Genomic DNA, 21,629 nt, shown 5'->3' on the forward strand with positions numbered 1-21,629 from the left:
TTCTTAAAAATTGTATTTCAAACAATTGAATTTCCTTCGTAGTTTTATTGTTTATGAATATTAATTAAATTTTTGCAAAGAATTCTATTAACATTTTTCTTAAATAATTTAATTCTTTATTTGAGAAATTTTATTTAACATAGTAGATATTAAAAATATTTAAATTTCAGCAAAGAATTTAATTATTTGTGAAAATATTTTTCTTACGAAAGATTTTATTAATATTTTTGTAAATAATTCAATTTTTTAAATCATTTTATGAATATTTTAAAAAATAATTGAATTATTTCGAATAATTTAATTAAAAATTGTCTTTAAAATAATTGTATTTTTGTAACGAATTTTATTCAAGTTTATAAAAATAATTGAATTTCGGTGAAAAATTTTTTTATATTTATAAAAATAATTGAATTCTTGAAAAGAAATTTGTTAAATTTTTTTTTTAATAATTGAATTTTTGCGACGAATTTTACAAAAATCTTTTTAAATAATTGATATTTTTCGAAAAATTTTATGAAATTTTGTATTTTAAATAATTGGATTCCTGTAAAAATTTTTATAAATTTTGAAAATAATTTAATTTTTGGAATCATATTTGTAACTATTACAAAATTCATTTGTTTTAGTATTTTTAACTGAAATTCTTCTATCAATCTAGTATTTATGAAAATTGTATATAAATTATTCATTAAATAATTTATAAGTCATAATTTTTTTATTGTTCTTGAAAAATTAAGTTATTTAAAAAGAAATTATTGTCAGAAATAGAAAAAATTGAAGGTTTTGTATTTAAAATTCGTGATAATTTCATAGTTTACGAGGCAAACAAAAAAAAACATCAAAATTCAGAGTTTTCTCATGAATTTTAAAAATTTAATTTTTTCCAGTACACTGAGAAAAAAGAGGGCGCGTTGCAGCACATTTTCGATTCATGTTGCGCGACTCAACCCTGTGTTCTGCTAGACACTTTTCTGGGGCGTGCAGCGGACCCCTGAGTCGAGGCGAGCTGTATTTGAAGCGTATTACACGCTCTTTGGGGCGTGCTGCACGCCCCAGAAAGTGTGTAGAAGAATTCAGGGTTGAGTCGCGCAACATGAATCGAAAATGTGCTGTAACGCGCCCTCTTTTTTCTCAGTGTACTTTTACTAAAAATTTATATGACTTTTCCCTGATTTATTTCCCTAACCAATTTTACTTTCCGTGACTTTTCCTTGAATTTCCTAAACTGTGGCAACCCTAATCTAAAACTAAAACCAATGTTTTTTTTTAAAAAAATGCTTCAAAAATTGTAAAAATTAATTTTTTCATCCAGTAATTTTTTTTATAGATGTAAAAACATTTTTTCTACAGAATTACGAATGGATTTTAAAATATTTCAATTTGTATGAAAAATAAAAATCCAAAGATGGTAAGAATTTTTTTTGACCATTGATTTCCTCTCAAAAAATTATAAAAATAATTTTGTTGAAGATTTAAATTATTTTTTTGATATAGATAAAAATGTAGTCGAAGTCTCCCCTTAACATTAAATTACGAATGGATTTTAAAATCTTTCAATTTTTATGAAAAATAAAAATCCAAAAAGGGTCAGAATATTTTTTGACCATTGATTTCCTCTCTAAAAATGATAAAAATAATTTTATTGAAGATTTAAATAATTTTCTTGATATAGATATAGATGAATTTAAAAAATTACAGCAAGAGCAGGAAGTCGAGTCCTCCAAGCCCTCGAACCAGAGGAACGAGCAAAATGCATCAACAAACTTGCCGATTTACTAGAATCAAGACAAAGTGAAATTTTGGACGCAAACAATAAAGATTTGGAGGAGGGTAGAAAATCAGGTCTAGCGAAACCACTTCTCTCACGCCTATCACTGACACCATCGAAATTAAATTCCCTAAGTGTAGGCCTGAGGCAAATTGCCGCCTCATCATTGCAGAACGTCGGTCGTGTGATTCGACGCACGAAATTAGCCGAGAATTTGGAATTGCGGCAAATAACAGTGCCAATTGGTGTTTTGCTGGTGATATTTGAATCGCGACCCGATAGCTTGCCGCAAGTCGCCGCCCTCGCAATGTCAAGTGCAAATGGACTTTTATTAAAGGGAGGAAAAGAGGCAGCCAACAGCAACAAGTGCCTAATGGATCTCGTGAAAGAGGCACTAAGTTCAGTTGGTGCGGCAAATGCCATTTCTCTTGTATCCACGAGGGAGGAAATTGGTGATTTGCTCTCAATGGAGAAGCACATTGATCTTATTATTCCCCGGGGAAGCTCGGAACTTGTCCGCTCGATTCAGTCGCAGTCAAAGCATATACCTGTCTTGGGACACGCCGAGGGCATATGTCACGTTTACATTGATAAGGAGGCCGATTTGGCAAAGGCCATGAAAATAATTCGCGATTCAAAATGTGATTATCCAGCAGCTTGCAATGCAATGGAGACACTATTAATACATGAGAATCTTATGAGTACGAGCTTTTTCTCTGACGTTTGCAATGTGCTGCAACGCGAAGGCGTAAGTATAGAAGGAAAGAAAAAAAATTTGTGTCTCTAAGAAAATATTTATACAAATATACATTTGTATAAAGAGAGAGGGAGAGTGCGAAAAGAGAATTTTCTCAAGAGAAATTTGTAGATGCAAATTATTTTCATATAGAAATATTCAAGTAGGAAGTGGAGGGTGAAAATTCTCTTATCCTTTTCAATTCGTAAATTCACATTTGTGAAGAAGGACTTTCTTTCGAGGGGTGCTGAAAATATCCCATGAAAAATTATTTACGTGGAATTTTTATTAATCTAACTTCTAAAATCTAAATTTTATTTTGCTGGAATTTTCTTTTAGTCGAATTCAATATTTCTCGAATTAGTACAGTCGAAAAAAAAGACTAGCTTAAATACTAATACTAAAAAAAAATATCAAAGGCTATAATAAAAATCAAGTTAAAACAAGAATTCTTGTTCTTGAAAGTAGAACAAAAAATAATGAATTAGTTGCAATTGCAATCAATTCAATTCAATTAAAATTGCAAGTATTTTTAAATATTGAAATTGAATTATAAAATTTCAATTATAAAATTCCAATAAAAACTACTTTCCATTCAATTGAAATTGAAATAACTATTACTTCAATTGCAATTAATTTCAATTCAATTAAATTGAATTTAAAATTAATTTTAGTTCAATCAAATTAAAGTTACAATTTATTAATTTTCATTTATTGCAATTGAAAAGTTACAAAAATAATTGCAATTAATTTCAATTTAATTCAAATGAGTTAAAGTTGCAATTAATTTTAAATACATTAAGTTCAATAATAAAATTGTAGTCTCTAAATTTGAATTAGTAAAAATCTTTACTAATTTGAATTAGTGACAGACTTTTTGCTTTTAAATTAGTAAATTTTACTAATAAATTATAGTCATTTCTACTAATTTATTTGTAAAATTCACTAATTCAAAAGCAAAAAATCAGTCACTAATTCAAATTAGTAAACATTTTGGATTTACTAATTCAAATTTAGAGAGAAATACATTTTTTTCCATTGAATTAAAATTACAATTTATTTTAATTCAATTACATTAAAATTTGATATTAATTTTAATTAAAATAAAATAAAGATTTAATTAAATATACTTCAAGTTACTTCAAATTTCAATTTATTTTACTTTAATTAATTTTAAGTACAATAGTAAGAAATTATAATTCAATTCAATTGCAATTGCATTTTTTAATAACTTGCGTTAAAATTGCAATTAATTTTAAATCAATTCTATTAGAATTGCAATTCAATCAATAAGCATTAAAATTAATTTTAATTCAATTTTATTAAAATACAAAAAATAGTTTTCAATTTAGATAATTTAAAATTACAATTAATTTTAATACAATTTACTTTAATTCAATTGAAATTGCAATTTATTTCAATTTAATTAAAATTGCAATTACTTTTAATTCACTTAAAAACAATTCATTTAAATTTTTTATTATTATAACTCGAATTAATCAAAATTTCATACTATTGTAATTCAAATAAATTTAAATTACTATTATTTTCAATTATATTAAATTTTAATCCTAATTAATTTTAATTTAATTACAACTTCAATTAATTTCAATTTAATTGAATTCAATCAGAATTGCACTTAATTTTAAATTAATTCAATTCAATCAAAATTGCAGATAATTTTTATTGACTTCAATTCAATTAAAATTTCAATTAATTATAATTCAATAAAATTGAATTAAAATTGCAATTAATTTTAATAAAATGAAATTGAATAAAAATTGCAATTAATTTTAATAAAATGAAATTAATTTAAAATTGCAATTAATTTTAATAAAATGAAATTAAATTAAAATTGCAATTAATTTTAATAAAATGAAATTCAATTAAAATCGCAATTAATTTTAATAAAATTAAATTCAATTAAAATTGCAATTAATTTTAATAAAATGAAATTAAATTAAAATTGCAATTAATTTTAATAAAATGAAATTCAATTAAAATCGCAATTAATTTTAATAAAATTAAATTCAATTAAAATTGCAATTAATTTTAATGAAATGAAATTGAATAAAAATTGCAATTAATTTTAATAAAATGAAATTCAATTAAAATCGCAATTAATTTTAATAAAATGAAATTCAATTAAAATTGCAATTAATTTTAATAAAATGAAATTCAATTAATATTGCAAATACTTGTTAACTTAGTTCAATTAAAATTGCAATTAATTTTAATTAATCGTTAAATTCAATGTTTCATTAAATAATTTTAATTTAATTCAGTTAAAATTATAATTACCTTTAATTCAATTCAATTGAAATTAAAATTGCTTTTAATTCAATTTAATTAAATAAAAATTGCAAATAGTTATTAATTCAGTTCAATTTCTTCACATTAATTCTAATTTTTCAAAAGCTTTAATTTAAAATCATCTAAAATTTAAATATTTCTAAAAATTCACGAATTATTGTAATCTAAAAAATTTTTTACGTCAAGCATAATTAATAACTCTAAGAAAAATAATTCTATAATGTAATTTTTTAACGTTTTTTTTTTAAATGGTATTCCTGTGAAATTATTATGCAAAATTCTAATGAAATCCATAGCTAAAATATCAGAATTATTTTTCATAATAACGGATGAGTTGAAATTGAAATGAAAAATGCTGTCAAATACTAATTTGAAAATTATAAATTCAGTAAAAGGAAAAAATGCTACTGAAATAAAATTTAAATTAATACGAATTCGAAAATCTGACTCAAATACGTTTTCACAAAAATGAGATTTCAGCAAGGATTACTTTTTTACATTTTTGTTAATCTAACCCGTATAGTAAAATAAACAAAACCCGGTTATCAAAGAGATATAGAAAAAATATTCACTTTACCTAAAAAAAAAATTTTTTTGAAATATTTATTTTACTAACAAGTGTTTGTATTTTTTCGCACTCATTCTCTTTTTTTCGATAAAATTGAAATTTTTCAATATTTCGATATAAAACTAAAAGTTTTTATTTAAAAATTTTTTTTTTATTTGATAATAATTATACTCGATAATAATTTTCTTTTGTATTTTTCTATTTCTTGCAAAATAAAAAATTGTTTATAGGTCAAGATTAATTCAGGACCAAAGCTACAGCAACAGTTAACCTTTGGCCCGCCGGCAGCAAAAAGTATGAAGATTGAATATGGAGCATTAGAATGTACTATTGAACTTGTCACGGACCTTGACGACGCGATAAATCACATTCACAAATATGGAAGTGGACACACTGACACAATAGTCACTGAAGACATGGAAAGGGCAAATCATTTTCAAAGGGAAGTCGATAGTGCATGTGTCTTTCATAATGCCAGCACTCGTTTTGCCGATGGCTACAGATTTGGCCTTGGTGCTGAGGTAAGCTCTTTTAAACATTTTCTCTCTCTATCTCTCTCTCTCAATATATAAATAATTATCTCAGCATTACATTTTCGATTAATTAAAAGTTACTCGCCTCACTAATTTTCGCAGAATTATCATTTTCCGTCTGACGAAAGCACATCAAAGTTATACAAAAAGTTTTTTTCTCTTTTTCCTTTTTTCAAGAAATAAAAATACACGGAGAAAAATACAAAGTAACTTTTACTACTTTTATAGTAAAAATTTCCGGTAAAACATTTCTGGTAATTTTTACTACTTTTGGAATAAATTTTGCTGCGTTCGAAGTACATATTTGTAAAAATTAGTAAAATTTACTCCAACAGTAGTCAAAATTACTAGAAATGCTTGCTTTTATTATAATAATAATAATAATAATAATAATAATAATAATAATAATAATAATAATAATAATAATAATAATAATAATAATAAAAATATTAATTAATAATAACAAAAATAAAAAATAGTAATAATTATAGTACAAAGAAACGTAAAACATTTTTATAATAATAAAAATAAAAATAAAAAAATAGTAATAATACACTAAGAAAAAAAATTTTTCTAATCCACAAAAATATATTGCCAACCAAAAAAATACATTTGTATTAAACATATTTTATAATTGAATTAAAAGTAATTTTTATTAAATCAAAATTATTATGTTTAATTCAAAAATAGTTTTTCTTTGACTATATAGTGTAGTAAAAACAAAAAAAAATAGTAATAATAGTAAAAAAAAATAAAAAAGAATAATAATTGTAAAAACAAAAATAAAAAATTAGAAATAATAGTAAAAATAAAAAAAAACGAAATAATAGTAAAAACAAAAATAGAAAAATAGTAAATTATAGTAAAAAACAAAAGATAGTAATAATAATATATAGTAACAATATTATTAATAGAAATAATAAAAAATTAATAATAATAAAAGTATAAATAATATTTTCCCTTTAAATAATAAAAAAATTAATTCTCTTTGTAATTTACTGGACAAGATAAATTTTTTAGCTTTTATAACTATCGATATTAAAAGTGAATATATATACACAAGAGACTTACCAATATAAATAGGACAATATTGATTTCTTTTAACGTTCCAATATATAAAAAAAAAGAACGTTTCACTATTGTCCTATATGAATCTTTAAAGGTTTTTTTCTATTTTTTTTCTATTCGTTGTTTTTTTGTGTGTGTAACTGACTTACAGAAGCTTTTAAAATAATCCTTCGTAAAAATAAAGAGTCTGACAATATATTTCTCGTATAACTCTAAAAGCTTCGGTGAATTCTTGTCAAAAGAAGGCATTTTTTTTTTTTTTTGCAATTTTAAGTAAAATACGTTTAAGACATTGAATAGATTATAATAAAAAAAAATTGATTCAAAAACATAGCCAACAGATTTGAATGCATTTACATTCGATGCTTTCATAACGTTCAGAAAATATAATATTCAATTCAACACATATTTGTTTTTAAAAAAAGCAAGTAAAAAATTGTTATTTTACAACAGGAAATTATTTTTATTATTATCGTCATTATTATTTTTTTTTATTAATATTATTATTATTAATATTATTACTGTTGTTTTTTTACTACTATTTTTATTTTTATTCTCCCAAAACATTATTTAGCTGAAACAGTTACAAATTTCGCTTAATTATCGAAATTTTTAATTCTTTCAATTAATATTTTCGCTATTCAAAAAAAACTTATTAATAATTTAAATTTAACACTTGGAAACTTTATAATTTATTTGTTTATTAATTTTTTTTACCTGACGCAATATTATTGTAATAAAATTTAAATTGAAAGAAGAAATAAATAAATTTCGTTCATATGAACGTTCAAAACTTTAGGAATATAAAATACTAATTATAATAATTATTTAATTAATTAAAATATTTCAAATAAATAATTAAAATTTTAGATAATAAATGAAAATGTGAGAAAAATATTTTTCTGTAAGATAACAATGCCGATTTCAATTTTTCAAACCAAAAATAAAAATACCCAAAAAAATACAAGAAAAGTTTTCAAAAAATTTTGACAAAATGTGAGAAAAAATTATTAATTTCGATAAAAGTTAAGAATTTAAATGTAACATTTAGAAGCGTTCAATTATTTTTAAAATTAGTAAAATTTCTCAAAAAAATTCAATTATTTAAAAAAAATGTAATAAAATTCTCTGCAAGAATTCAATTATTTTCATGAATGATAAATCGATTATTCGGTAATTCATTTTTAAATCAATTTTTATTAGAAAATTAATTGAGAATTCAATTATTTAAATTAGGAAATTAATAATTTATTGAATAATTGAATGTTTATTAAAATTGAATTCTCATAAAGAATGTTATTAACAAATTTTTAAATAAATTCATTAGTTTGACAAATTTTAATAAAATTTTTATGAATAATTACATTTTACGAGGAATTCAATTAAAATTGTAATAAAAAATCATTAAAATCCTGCGATGAATTTTATTATTCATGAAAATAATTAAAATTTTCCCAAGAATTTTAAATTTTTCTAAAATAATTGAATTTCGGAGAAGAATTTTATTATTTATAAAGCGATACTTGAAAATTTTTACAAGACTTTTTTGTTTTTAATTTTTGAACACAATTGAATTTCTGCAAAGAATTTTATTACTTTTGAAAATAATTTAATTCTTCAAACGAATTTTATTCAAGTTTATAAAAATGATTGAATTTCTGTGAAGAATTTTATTATTTATGAAAATAATTGAATTCTTGCAACGAATTTTATTCAAGTTTATAAAAATATTGGAATTCTTGAAGAGAACTTTGTTACATTTTTTTTAAATAATAGAATTCTTGCGACGAATTTTATAAAAATCTTTTTAAGTAATTAATATTTTTCGAAAAATTTTTTATGAAATTTTGTATTTTAAATAATTGAATTCCTGTAAAAATTTTTATACTTATGAAAATAATTGAATTATTTCGAAGAAATTTATCAAAAATTTTGTAAATAATTGAATTCCTGTGAAATTTTGCCAAGAAATTTATTAAAATTTTTTTAAATAATTGAATTTCGAAGAAGAATTTTATTATTTATCAAGATATAAAAAATACGAGAAAAAATATTTTCCTACAAAGTAAAAAAAACGACTAAAATTTTTCCAAACAAAAAATAAAATCCCCCCAAAAAATACAGGAAAAATTATCAAAAACTTCTACCAAAATATTTGTAAAAAATAATTGTAACACGGAATGCAAGTGATTAAATTGAAAATTTGATAATTTCAAATCAATTGAAGATTATATATATGTATAGGGGGAAAGGTAATTCAAAGTTTGATTGCACGAATTGTTATTGCAGGTTGGTATCTCGACTGCTCGAATTCATGCTCGAGGTCCCGTGGGAGTCGACGGTTTATTAACGACAAAGTGGATCTTGCAAGGAGATGGTCACACAGCATCCGACTTCTCGGAAACTGGTGGTAAAACTTTCCTTCATCAGAACTTGCCAATTGACAAAGAGGTGAACTGAATTTAAAATCAAATTTCTCAAAAAAAAGAGAAAAAAAAGAAACAAAAATATGAACGAGAAAGAAGAAAACAAAAAGACACAGAAAGCTTCCGAACTTGGCTGTGAATATTATTGTACATTTTTTTCTTGCGAATAATGTACAAAAAAAGATAAAATTTGATAAAAATTTGCCTTTGAAAAATAATATTTATATCTTCACTCTAAAAGAGTAAAAGGTAGAAAGAAAAATATAATTTTTATATCTTTACACCAAAAAAGAGGAAGAAGTATGGAAAATTATTTTTTCAAAGTGTCTAGAGAATTTATTTTCATTTAAATCGAGTTTGGAAATTCTAATTTTTTTTTAAAGAAGGAAATATTTTTAGAAACTTTTTAATTGTTAAAAATTTTTACTGATGGAATGGGAATTAACGAATTCTTCTTTATATTTATATATATATATTGAATCTTTTAGAATAACTATTAAAAATGTATATATGAAATTAATTAATTAATTCTCGAGAGTTAAGTCCCTAATCAGTGATTTCCTTAATTATAATTAATTTATTATTTATTAAACTTTTTCGAATAAAGAAAATGAAAATTTTTCATTGTAACTTCAGTAAAAAAATAATTGAAGTTCCCCTCCATCATATTTTTCTTTTCAGTTCTGGTAAGACGAATTTTTATTGTCCCTAAAGTTTCGAACTTTCAATTAAAAGACATTTTTTTTATTAATTTAAAAAATTTAAATTTTTGTTTTTCATCAATTTTCTCGAGTCTTTTATTATATTTATTTTATCACTATATTATTATTAAATAAATATTTCAATTATTTTTCAAATCAGTATAGTTATTTTTAAAAATAATAGATAACAAAATATTTCGTTTAATTGAACGTTCAAAAATTCAGAGAAATTTTATTCAACAATTCATACAGCTTTATTATTAAATGTAAAAATAGTTATTATTGTAAAATTTTTTGTAAGTAATAATTGTGACGTGACTATAATTGAAGAATAATAATTTTCTGTAAATATAAATAAAGTTTGTAGGTAGTAATTTAATAATTTTTGCAGTAATTTAATAAATTTCGTAGTAATTAATTTTTGCAGTAATTTGATATTTTTTTCAGTAATTTATTAATTTTTGCAGTAATTTAATAAATTTTGCAGTAATTGAATAATATTTGCAGTAATTTAATATTTTTTTCAGTAATTTATTAATTTTTGCCGTAATTTAATAAATTTTGCAGTCATTTAATAATTTTAACAGTAATTTAATAGTCTTTGCACATAGAATAAATTTTGTAGTAATTCAATGACTTTTGCAGTAATTTAATATTTTTCCAGTAATTTATTAATTTTTGAAGTAATTTAATAAATTTTACAGTAATTTAATCATTTTTGCAGTAATTTTATAAATTTCGTAGTACCTAATTAATTTTTGCAGTAATTTAATTTTTTTTCAGTAATTTATTAATTTTGCAGTAATTTAATAAATTTTGCAGTAATTTAATAATTTTTGCAGTAATTTAATATTTTTTTCAGTAATTTATTAATTTTTGCCGTAATTTAATAAATTTTGCAGTACCTAATTAATTTTTGCAGTAATTTAATAGTCTTTGCAGTAATAGAATAAATTTTGTAGTAATTTAATCATTTTTGCAGTAATTTAATAAATTTTAAAGTAAATTTAATAAGTTTTGCAGTAATTTAATAGATTTTACAGAAATTTAATAAATTTTACAATAATTAATAATTTTTTTGAGTAATTTAATAATTTTTGCAGTAATTTAATATTTTTTGCAGTAATTTAATCAATTTTACAATAATATAAAAAATTTTGCAATAATAAAAAAAAATTCCTCAATAATATAATAATTTTGCAGTGATGGCTAATTTTAAGTTTGAAAATAAGTTGACAAGTTCTTCGCATGCTTCAAGACATGTAAAAAAAAACTCTCTAAACGATGTTTGAAGCGGGTCGAAGTTTTCCAAGTTAGTTTTTTTTCTCTTATCACAATAGCACATTCTCGGATTTTTTTTTATATATATAACAGGCAAACATATATCAGGCCAATACGAGATTCCTTCTCCAAACTACGAATAATGTTATATACGGATTTTAGGTCAACAAATGGACTTGAAAAGTTGATGCGGAAAACTTGGCAACGACTGTTTGTGGCTGAATTTCCTTCTCCCGTACAATACATCAAATACAGTTCAAATTAATAATTCTTTTCTAAAGGAAAACTAACTTGTACTTTTTTTTCAGACAAATTAGTTGAAAAATTGCCAGACGAAAATGAGAATGAAATAGTAGAAAAAATAATTTCTTTTCAAGTTGAGTGAAAACAAATTATTATGATTTATTAATAATAAAATAATTTTTTCAGTTCGAAATTTAAAAACAAAAATTGTATCACGAATTAAAACAATTATTAAATAAAAATAAATTAATAATTAATAGTCTACAATTAAAATAACAAAATAATTTTTATTTGGTCGAAAAAAATAATTATTAATTAAAATTAAATTTATTATTATAAATATTATATTAATTAAAAATTAATAATTATTAATTATTAATTAAGTTTTACTTAATAATTATTTTAACACAGAAAAAATTATTTTTATTAATTAATTAATATATTAATTGACAAGAGTTTGAAACTTCTTTTGAAAAAAAAATCTCAAAAATAAAAAAATATGAAACGATTTATATTCACAAGTTGTTTTTCTTCTAATTTAATACTGTTTTTAATGAATAAAAATCGAATTTTATCGCCTTTGACGATCAGTGATGCAAACTAACATAAATTTGCGAAAAAATAAAATAAAAAAAAAACAAGGAAAGTAAACAATTTTGCTATGAGTAAAGAAATAGGAGTTGAAACTCTTGTCAAGAATATTTACATAAAATATTTGAAACTCAACTTTCGTTTAAACATTCTAAACTTAGAAGGGGAATTCGTTGATAAAAGTTTATCTTACGAAAAAGAAATTTGACTTTTACAATAAATTGTTTAAAATAGAAGTAAATTCTGTGGATAAGTTTCTTGTGGAACTTTTCTAACTTCTGTAAGATGAGTTTTCAAACAATCAACAAAGTAGAAGTAAAAACTTTATGACCAAGTTTTTCTTGATAGATATAAAGGCATTTTTTTTAATGAAAGCTATATTAGTTAAAGTATTTTTTTCATCACGAGGAACTCAATATTGATTTTTGTTTTAATCTGAATAATTTTAGATATTTGAATGTAAGTCTTGTTTTTAAAAAAATTTTTTAGACGAATTCTTCATTACACTCAGGAAAATAATAAGTTTTCATTAATTTATTATTTATTCTTAATCTTTATTTATTTTAAAAAACTTTAATTCATTTAAATAAATTGTATTGATTTAAATAATATTTTTATTTGGTTGAAATAGATTTTATTTGGTTTAAATAAGAGTTTTAAGTTCAAATAATTTTTTTTGGTTCAAATGGAATTTTACTTGAACTACAAAACTTATTTAAAACAAATACAATTTATTAATTTGTTGAATAAAAATTTTATTTTGAAACAGAAAAACTTATTTGAACCGAAGAAAATTAGATAGAAAAATAAGAATCTATTTATTTAAACCAAAAAACTTATTTAAACCAAATAAATTCTATTTGTTTCTAATAAATTTTTGTTGTTATTTTTATAGTTGTAATAGATTTCTAAGTCAGTTTTCTTGGTTCAAATAATTTTTTTTTGGCTAAAATAAAATTTATATATATTTGTAATAAAATCTTTTTTGCTTCACTTAAAGTTTATTTTGCTTTAAATAAATTTTTAAAAAAATTTTTTTGGTTCAAATAAAATTTTTAATTGGACCAAATAACTTTTTTTGGTTGAAATAAAATTTTTGTTTGTTTATTAAAAATTTTATTTCGTGAAAAAAAGATTTTTTTGGTTCAAATAAAAGTTTTATTTGTTTCTAATTGTTCTATTTTGTTAAAATAAATTTTTTTGTTCAAAATAAAATTTTTATTTCTTTCAAAAAAATTCTTTTTGTTTCAAATAAAGTTTATTTGGTTCAAATAGATTTCTAAGTCAGTTTTCTTGGTTTAAATAAGTTTCTTTGGCTAAAACTAAATTTTTATTTATTCGTGATAAAGTTTTTGTTGCTTCAAAGGTGCCGTGAATGTTAGCGACCTGCCATCCGCCAGACGCCTCACAAATCCACAGGCGTCGCAACTGAATAATACGAAATGATCAATTATTCATTCTTTCTTTTTCGCGATAATTTCTTTCACTATAGAGTTAAATACAAATATTCTACGAACATACTTTAACATATAAATCAATTGTTTATTAACAATTTAATTTTTTAAAACTCTTAGCTTCGGAAAACTCGAAAATTCGATTGTCTGCTAATTGGCGGATGGAGAATTTTGACTAGTAATTTTGCCAAAATTATTTTTTTTAAGGAAATTCTTGTAAATAAACATCTAATGAACAATGGGCACCAACAAAATCTATTGTTTATTAACAATTTAATTTTTAAAAACTCTTAGCTTCGGAAAACTCGAAAATTCGATTGTCTGCTAATTGGCGGATGGAGAATTTTGACTAGTAATTTTGCCAAAATTATTTTTTTTAAGGAAATTCTTGTTAACAAACATCTAATGAACAATAGGCAACAACAAAATCAATTGTTTAATTGCAGTTTAATTTTTTAAAACTCTTAGCTTCGCTAAACTCTAAAATTCGATTGTCTGCTAATTGGCGGATGGAGAATTTTGACTAGTAATTTTGCCAAAATTATTTTTTTTAAGGAAATTCTTGTTAACAAACATCTAATGAACAATAGGCAACAACAAAATCAATTGTTTATTAACAATTTAATTTTTTAAAACTCTTAGCTTCGGAAAACTCGAATATTCGATTGTCTGCTAATTGGCGGATGGAGAATTTTGACTAGTAATTTTGCCAAAATTATTTTTTTTAAGGAAATTCTTGTAAATAAACATCTAATAAACAATGGGCATCAACAAAATCAATTGTTTATTAACAATTTAATTTTTTAAAACTCTTAGCTTCGCTAAACTCGAAAAATCGATTGTCTGCTAATTGGCGGATGGAGAATTTTGACTAGTCATTTTGCCAAAATAAATTTAATGAGGAAAATTCTCGTAAATAAACATCTAATGAACAATGGGCAACAACAAAATCAATTCTTTAATTGCAGTTTAATTTTTTAAAACTCTTAGCTTCGCTAAACTCGAAAATTCGATTGTCTGCTAATTGGCGGATGGAGAAAATTGACTAGTAATTTTGCCAAAATTATATTTTTTAAGGAAATTCTTGTTAACAAACATCTAATGAACAATAGGCAACAACAAAATCAATTGTTTATTAACAATTTAATTTTTAAAACTCTTAGCTTCGGAATACTCGAAAATTCGATTTTCTGCTAATTGGCGGATGGAGTATTTTGACTAGTAATTTTGCCAAAATTATTTTTTTTTAGGAAATTCTTGTAAATAAACATCTAATGAACAATGGGCAACAACAAAATCAATTGTTTAATTGCAGTTTAATTTTTTAAAACTCTTAGCTTCGCTAAACTCGAAAATTCGATTGTCTGCTAATTGGCGGATGGAGAATTTTGACTAGTAATTTTACCAAAATTATTTTTTTTCAGGAAATTCTTGTTAATAAACATCTAATGAACAATGGGCAACAACAAAATCAGTTTTTTATTAACAATTTAATTTTTTAACTCTTAGCTTCGCTAAACTCGAAAATTCGGTTGTCAGCTAATTGGCGGATGGAGAATTTTAAATAGAAATTTTGCCAAAATTATTTTTTTTAAGGAAATTCTTGTTAACAAACATCTAATGAACAATAGGCAACAACAAAATAAATTGTTTATTAACAATTTAATTTTTTAAAACTGTTAGCTTCGGAAAACTCGAATATTCGATTGTCTGCTAATTGGCGGATGGAGAATTTTGACTAGTAATTTTGCCAAAATTATTTTTTTTAAGGAAATTCTTGTTAATAAACATCTAATGAACAATGGGCAACGACAAAATCAATTGTTTAATTGCAGTTTAATTTTTTAAAACTCTTAGCTTCGCTAAACTCGAAAATTCGATTGTCTGCTAATTGGCGGATGGAGAATTTTGACTAGTAATTTTGCCAAAATTATTTTTTTTAAGGGAATTCTTGTTAATAAACATCTAATGAACAATGGGCAACAACAAAATCAGTTTTTTATTAACAATTTAATTTTTTAACTCTTAGCTTCGCTAAACTCGAAAATTCGGTTGTCAGCTAATTGGCGGATGGAGAATTTTAAATAGAAATTTTGCCAAAATTATTTTTTTTAAGGAAATTCTTGTTAACAAACATCTAATGAACAATAGGCAACAACAAAATAAATTGTTTATTAACAATTTAATTTTTTAAAACTGTTAGCTTCGGAAAACTCGAATATTCGATTGTCTGCTAATTGGCGGATGGAGAATTTTGACTAGTAATTTTGCCAAAATTATTTTTTTTAAGGAAATTCTTGTTAATAAACATCTAATGAACAATGGGCAACAACAAAATCAATTGTTTAATTGCAGTTTAATTTTTTAAAACTCTTAGCTTCGCTAAACTCGAAAATTCGATTGTCTGCTAATTGGCGGATGGAGAATTTTGACTAGTAATTTTGCCAAAATTATTTTTTTTAAGGGAATTCTTGTTAATAAACATCTAATGAACAATGGGCAACAACAAAATCATTTTTTTTTTAACAATTTAATTTTTTAACTCTTAGCTTCGCTAAACTCGAAAATTCGATTGTCAGCTAATTGGCGGATGGAGAATTTTGACTAGAAATTTTGCCAAAATTATTTTTTTTAAGAAAATTCTTGTTAATAAACATCTAATGAACAATGGGCAACAACAATATCAGTTTTTTATTAACAATTTAATTTTTTAACTCTTGGCTTCGCTAAACTCGAAAATTCGGTTGTCAGCTAATTGGCGGATGGAGAATTTTGACTATAAATTTTGCCAAAATTATTTTTTTTAAGGAAATTCTTGTTAACAAACATCTAATGAACAATAGGCAACAACAAAATGAATTGTTTATTAACAATTTAATTTTTTAAAACTGTTAGCTTCGGAAAACTCGAATATTCGATTGTCTGCTAATTGGCGGATGGAGAATTTTGACTAGTAATTTTGCCAAAATTATTTTTTTTAAGGAAATTCTTGTTAATAAACATCTAATGAACAATGGGCAACAACAAAATCAATTGTTTAATTGCAGTTTAATTTTTTAAAACTCTTAGCTTCGCTAAACTCGAAAATTCGATTGTCTGCTAATTGGCGGATGGAGAATTTTGACTAGTAATTTTGCCAAAATTATTTTTTTTTAAGAAAATTCTTGTTAATAAACATCTAATGAACAATGGGCAACAACAAAATCAATTGTTTAATTGCAGTTTAATTTTTTAAAACTCTTAGCTTCGGTAAACTCGAAAATTCGATTGTCTGCTATTGGCGGATGGAGAATTTTGACTAGTAATTTTGCCAAAATTATTTTTTTTAAGGAAATTCTTGTTAACAAACATCTAATGAACAATAGGCAACAACAAAATCAATTGTTTAATTGCAGTTTAATTTTTTAAAACTCTTAGCTTCGCTAAACTCGAAAATTCGATTGTCTGCTAATTGGCGGATGGAGAATTTTGACTAGTAATTTTGCCAAAATTATTTTTTTTAAGGAAATTTTTGTTAACAAACATCTAATGAACAATAGGCAACAACAAAATCAATTGTTTAATTGCAGTTTAATTTTTTAAAACTCTTAGCTTCGCTAAACTCGAAAATTCGATTGTCTGCTAATTGGCGGATGGAGAATTTTGACTAGTAATTTTACCAAAATTATTTTTTTTAAGGAAATTCTTGTAAATAAACGTCTAATGAACAATGGGCATCAACAAAATCAATTGTTTATTATTAACAATTTATTTACTATTTTAATTTATTTATTAACAATTTAATTTTTTAAAACTCGTAGCTTCGGAAAACTCGAAAATTCGATTGTCTGCTAATTGGCGGATGGAGAATTTTGACTAGTAATTTTGCCAAAATTATATTTTTTAAGGAAATTCTTGTTAACAAACATCTAATGAACAATAGGCAACAACAAAATCAATTGTTTATTAACAATTTAATTTTTAAAAACTTTTAGCTTCGGAAAACTCGAATATTCGATTGTCTGCTAATTGGCGGATGGAGAATTTTGACTAGTAATTTTGCCAAAATTATTTTTTTTAAGGAAATTCTTGTTAACAAACATTTAATGAACAATAGGCAACAACAAAATCAATTGTTTATTAACAATTTAATTTTTTAAAACTCTTAGCTTCGGAAAACTCAAATTTTCGATTGTCTGCTAATTGGCGGATGGAGAATTTTGACTAGTAATTTTGCCAAAATTATTTTTTTTAAGGAAATTCTTGTAAATAAACATCTAATGAACAATGGGCATCAACAAAATCTATTGTTTATTAACAATTTAATTTTTTAAAACTCTTAGCTTCGCTAAACTCGAAAATTCGATTGTCAGCTAATTGGCGGATGGAGAATTTTGACTAGTAATTTTGCCAAAATTATTTTTTTTAAGGAAATTCTTGTTAATAAACATCTAATGAACAATAGGCAACAACAAAATCAATTGTTTATTAACAATTTAATTTTTTAAAACTCTTAGCTTCGGAATACTCGAAAATTCGATTGTCTGCTAATTGGCGGATGGAGAATTTTGACTAGTAATTTTGCCAAAATTATTTTTTTTAAGGAAATTCTTGTTAACAAACATCTAATGAACAATAGGCAACAACAAAATCAATTGTTTATTAACAATTTAATTTTTAAAAACTTTTAGCTTCGGAAAACTCGAATATTCGATTGTCTGCTAATTGGCGGATGGAGAATTTTGACTAGTAATTTTGCCAAAATTATTTTTTTAAGGAAATTCTTGTTAACAAACATTTAATGAACAATAGGCAACAACAAAATCAATTGTTTATTAACAATTTAATTTTTTAAAACTCTTAGCTTCGGAAAACTCAAATTTTCGATTGTCTGCTAATTGGCGGATGGAGAATTTTGACTAGTAATTTTGCCAAAATTATTTTTTTTAAGGAAATTCTTGTAAATAAACATCTAATGAACAATGGGCATCAACAAAATCTATTGTTTATTAACAATTTAATTTTTTAAAACTCTTAGCTTCGCTAAACTCGAAAATTCGATTGTCAGCTAATTGGCGGATGGAGAATTTTGACTAGTAATTTTGCCAAAATTATTTTTTTTAAGGAAATTCTTGTTAATAAACATCTAATGAACAATAGGCAACAACAAAATCAATTGTTTATTAACAATTTAATTTTTTAAAACTCTTAGCTTCGGAATACTCGAAAATTCGATTGTCTGCTAATTGGCGGATGGAGAATTTTGACTAGTAATTTTGCCAAAATTATTTTTTTTAAGGAAATTCTTGTTAACAAACATCTAATGAACAATAGGCAACAACAAAATCAATTGTTTATTAACAATTTAATTTTTAAAAACTTTTAGCTTCGGAAAACTCGAATATTCGATTTTCTGCTAATTGGCGGATGGAGTATTTTGACTAGTAATTTTGCCAAAATTATTTTTTTTTAGGAAATTCTTGTAAATAAACATCTAATGAACAATGGGCAACAACAAAATCAATTGTTTAATTGCAGTTTAATTTTTTAAAACTCTTAGCTTCGCTAAACTCGAAAATTCGATTGTCTGCTAATTGGCGGATGGAGAATTTTGACTAGTAATTTTACCAAAATTATTTTTTTTCAGGAAATTCTTGTTAATAAACATCTAATGAACAATGGGCAACAACAAAATCAGTTTTTTATTAACAATTTAATTTTTTAACTCTTAGCTTCGCTAAACTCGAAAATTCGGTTGTCAGCTAATTGGCGGATGGAGAATTTTAAATAGAAATTTTGCCAAAATTATTTTTTTTAAGGAAATTCTTGTTAACAAACATCTAATGAACAATAGGCAACAACAAAATAAATTGTTTATTAACAATTTAATTTTTTAAAACTGTTAGCTTCGGAAAACTCGAATATTCGATTGTCTGCTAATTGGCGGATGGAGAATTTTGACTAGTAATTTTGCCAAAATTATTTTTTTTAAGGAAATTCTTGTTAATAAACATCTAATGAACAATGGGCAACGACAAAATCAATTGTTTAATTGCAGTTTAATTTTTTAAAACTCTTAGCTTCGCTAAACTCGAAAATTCGATTGTCTGCTAATTGGCGGATGGAGAATTTTGACTAGTAATTTTGCCAAAATTATTTTTTTTAAGGGAATTCTTGTTAATAAACATCTAATGAACAATGGGCAACAACAAAATCAGTTTTTTATTAACAATTTAATTTTTTAACTCTTAGCTTCGCTAAACTCGAAAATTCGGTTGTCAGCTAATTGGCGGATGGAGAATTTTAAATAGAAATTTTGCCAAAATTATTTTTTTTAAGGAAATTCTTGTTAACAAACATCTAATGAACAATAGGCAACAACAAAATAAATTGTTTATTAACAATTTAATTTTTTTAAAACTGTTAGCTTCGGAAAACTCGAATATTCGATTGTCTGCTAATTGGCGGATGGAGAATTTTGACTAGTAATTTTGCCAAAATTATTTTTTTTAAGGAAATTCTTGTTAATAAACATCTAATGAACAATGGGCAACAACAAAATCAATTGTTTAATTGCAGTTTAATTTTTTAAAACTCTTAGCTTCGCTAAACTCGAAAATTCGATTGTCTGCTAATTGGCGGATGGAGAATTTTGACTAGTAATTTTGCCAAAATTATTTTTTTTAAGGGAATTCTTGTTAATAAACATCTAATGAACAATGGGCAACAACAAAATCATTTTTTTTTTAACAATTTAATTTTTTAACTCTTAGCTTCGCTAAACTCGAAAATTCGATTGTCAGCTAATTGGCGGATGGAGAATTTTGACTAGAAATTTTGCCAAAATTATTTTTTTTAAGAAAATTCTTGTTAATAAACATCTAATGAACAATGGGCAACAACAATATCAGTTTTTTATTAACAATTTAATTTTTTAACTCTTGGCTTCGCTAAACTCGAAAATTCGGTTGTCAGCTAATTGGCGGATGGAGAATTTTGACTATAAATTTTGCCAAAATTATTTTTTTTAAGGAAATTCTTGTTAACAAACATCTAATGAACAATAGGCAACAACAAAATGAATTGTTTATTAACAATTTAATTTTTTAAAACTGTTAGCTTCGGAAAACTCGAATATTCGATTGTCTGCTAATTGGCGGATGGAGAATTTTGACTAGTAATTTTGCCAAAATTATTTTTTTTAAGGAAATTCTTGTTAATAAACATCTAATGAACAATGGGCAACAACAAAATCAATTGTTTAATTGCAGTTTAATTTTTTAAAACTCTTAGCTTCGCTAAACTCGAAAATTCGATTGTCTGCTAATTGGCGGATGGAGAATTTTGACTAGTAATTTTGCCAAAATTATTTTTTTTAAGAAAATTCTTGTTAATAAACATCTAATGAACAATGGGCAACAACAAAATCAATTGTTTAATTGCAGTTTAATTTTTTAAAACTCTTAGCTTCGGTAAACTCGAAAATTCGATTGTCTGCTATTGGCGGATGGAGAATTTTGACTAGTAATTTTGCCAAAATTATTTTTTTTAAGGAAATTCTTGTTAACAAACATCTAATGAACAATAGGCAACAACAAAATCAATTGTTTAATTGCAGTTTAATTTTTTAAAACTCTTAGCTTCGCTAAACTCGAAAATTCGATTGTCTGCTAATTGGCGGATGGAGAATTTTGACTAGTAATTTTGCCAAAATTATTTTTTTTAAGGAAATTTTTGTTAACAAACATCTAATGAACAATAGGCAACAACAAAATCAATTGTTTAATTGCAGTTTAATTTTTTAAAACTCTTAGCTTCGCTAAACTCGAAAATTCGATTGTCTGCTAATTGGCGGATGGAGAATTTTGACTAGTAATTTTACCAAAATTATTTTTTTTAAGGAAATTCTTGTAAATAAACGTCTAATGAACAATGGGCATCAACAAAATCAATTGTTTATTATTAACA

At 23.6% G+C, this 21,629-nt stretch overlaps 1 protein-coding gene across 1 annotated transcript in view; it reads left to right on the forward strand.

Annotated features, from left to right (window-relative positions):
• The window catches only part of LOC122507618 (delta-1-pyrroline-5-carboxylate synthase), a 36,706-nt gene extending 27,212 nt beyond the window's left edge, over positions 1–9,494 (forward strand). The window contains exons 4-6 of the mRNA XM_043620424.1: positions 1,699–2,516; positions 5,616–5,906; positions 9,276–9,494. Of these exons, the coding sequence (XP_043476359.1) occupies positions 1,699–2,516; positions 5,616–5,906; positions 9,276–9,446 (1,280 nt within the window). The 3' untranslated portion in view covers positions 9,447–9,494. The remainder of the gene's footprint in view (positions 1–1,698; positions 2,517–5,615; positions 5,907–9,275) is intronic.
• The last annotated feature ends 12,135 nt before the right edge of the window (positions 9,495–21,629 follow it).

This window comes from Leptopilina heterotoma, unplaced genomic scaffold (genome assembly GCF_015476425.1).
Source record: "Leptopilina heterotoma isolate Lh14 unplaced genomic scaffold, ASM1547642v1 Lhet_480, whole genome shotgun sequence".
Taxonomy (NCBI): domain Eukaryota; kingdom Metazoa; phylum Arthropoda; class Insecta; order Hymenoptera; family Figitidae; genus Leptopilina; species Leptopilina heterotoma.